This window comes from Charadrius vociferus, unplaced genomic scaffold (genome assembly GCF_000708025.1).
Source record: "Charadrius vociferus isolate BGI_N301 unplaced genomic scaffold, ASM70802v2 scaffold240, whole genome shotgun sequence".
Classification (NCBI taxonomy): Eukaryota; Metazoa; Chordata; class Aves; order Charadriiformes; family Charadriidae; genus Charadrius; species Charadrius vociferus.
The window spans coordinates 387,536-388,969 of NW_009646417.1; the positions used below are offsets into that span (position 1 = coordinate 387,536).

Consider the following 1,434-nt stretch of genomic DNA (forward strand, 5'->3'; position numbering starts at 1 on the left):
AGCGCGGCCCCACCCCCGCCACGGCCCGGCCGCCGCCATCTCCCCGTCCGCACCGCGGCCTCGCATCGAACCATTCCCAAGGGCTCCTGAAGGCATCAGAGGCTTCCTGGTGCGGGCTGGGGGGGGACTGCCATCTGAAAATGCTGTGCCCGGCAATGCCGCCAGCGCCAGGCCGAGCTGGCAAGGCCGGCCGTGTTCGGTGCAGATCGCTTACTGTCACCTGCTGCTCCTGTCAGGTCTCTTGCTGATCCCCTCCCCGAGCATCTCTCCTGGCCTGCCGTGGCACGGGCGGCTGTGCAAGGTGAAGGGCTGGCGTGCTCTGCCCATGTCAGACTGGGACCCTTGCAGAGCAGGTGGATCTGTGGTGGCAGCATGGCTGCCTTTGCTGCTGTCCCTGCAACCACCTTCCCCTCCGTGAGTCACGCAGCACATGCTGGGTCTGAAGGCCGCCTGGGCTTGCAGTTTATACAACAAAACCAATGCTTTGACTTTTCACCCGCTCGGTTCCCTGTGCGGTTGTGCCAGTGCCAGGGTGTAAGGGAACACTAAGAGAAGGATGGTTATCTTGCAGCCATGCTGGTACAAACCAGTTGAGGAACTCGATTTTAAGGTGCTTTCAGGGCAGTGTACATAAAGATGGGCCACTGCTGCCCCGATACCACGGTTTTTGTCACACTTGGTCTTCTTCCAGCGGCAGCTGAGGGGGAGGAGAAGGCAGCTCAGGCTTCAGAAGGGAGGACTTCATGCAACCACAGGTATAACGTTCGCACTTTCCCCTTTTGCTTAGGGGGCTAGACTTCAGCCATTAGTGCCGATCCAGTCTGACAGCCAAGTGCCATACAAGCCAAATTTGGGACAAATTGGTTTTGGCAATGGAAATGTGAGGAGTTTGGATGCTGTAATCAGCTTACGTGTGCTACAGTTTGGGAGTTTAGGCCAGTGGAAGGATGGGTCACTGGACCCCTGGACATTTTTGCTTCTTGCTGCTAAGGTACTATACTTGGCTAAAATTGGTGATCAAACTCGGTAAAGTTGGCTAAACTCAGAGGGGAGTTTCTTGAGACAAATGGAAATGCGTCGTATCATCATGGCTCAGCTATCCCTGCACGCAGAGAAAATCAAAGCCATAGAGGCTCCATATCCTGGGGACAGGGTGTAAGAAGTGCCTTCCCAGGCCAGCCCAGCACCTGCCGAGCCCTGCAGGGCCTGGCAGCACCGGCAGCAGGAGGGGCAGCTGCCAGAGAGTGTGTGAGCCTGGCTGTGCTCTGCGCCCCGTCCCCCTGTGCTCCCCCGGGACCTGTGTCGCTGGCTTAGGGCAGTCGCTGACAGCCTGCAGTACCTCTTTCGGAGGAGGCTTTTTCAGGGGCCAGTCTTGACCCTTTGCTTGATCCTACCAGCCTCCAGTATCCCGTGGCACCAAGTACCAACGCTTTT

General features: G+C 57.7%; 1 protein-coding gene across 1 annotated transcript in view; it reads right to left on the bottom strand.

Moving 5' to 3' along the window:
- IKBKAP (inhibitor of kappa light polypeptide gene enhancer in B-cells, kinase complex-associated protein) overlaps positions 1 to 1,434 on the bottom strand; it is a 34,282-nt gene that overhangs the window by 31,754 nt on the left and 1,094 nt on the right. The window contains exon 3 of the mRNA XM_009880767.1: positions 631 to 697. Coding sequence (XP_009879069.1) covers positions 631 to 697 — 67 coding nt within the window. The remainder of the gene's footprint in view (positions 1 to 630; positions 698 to 1,434) is intronic.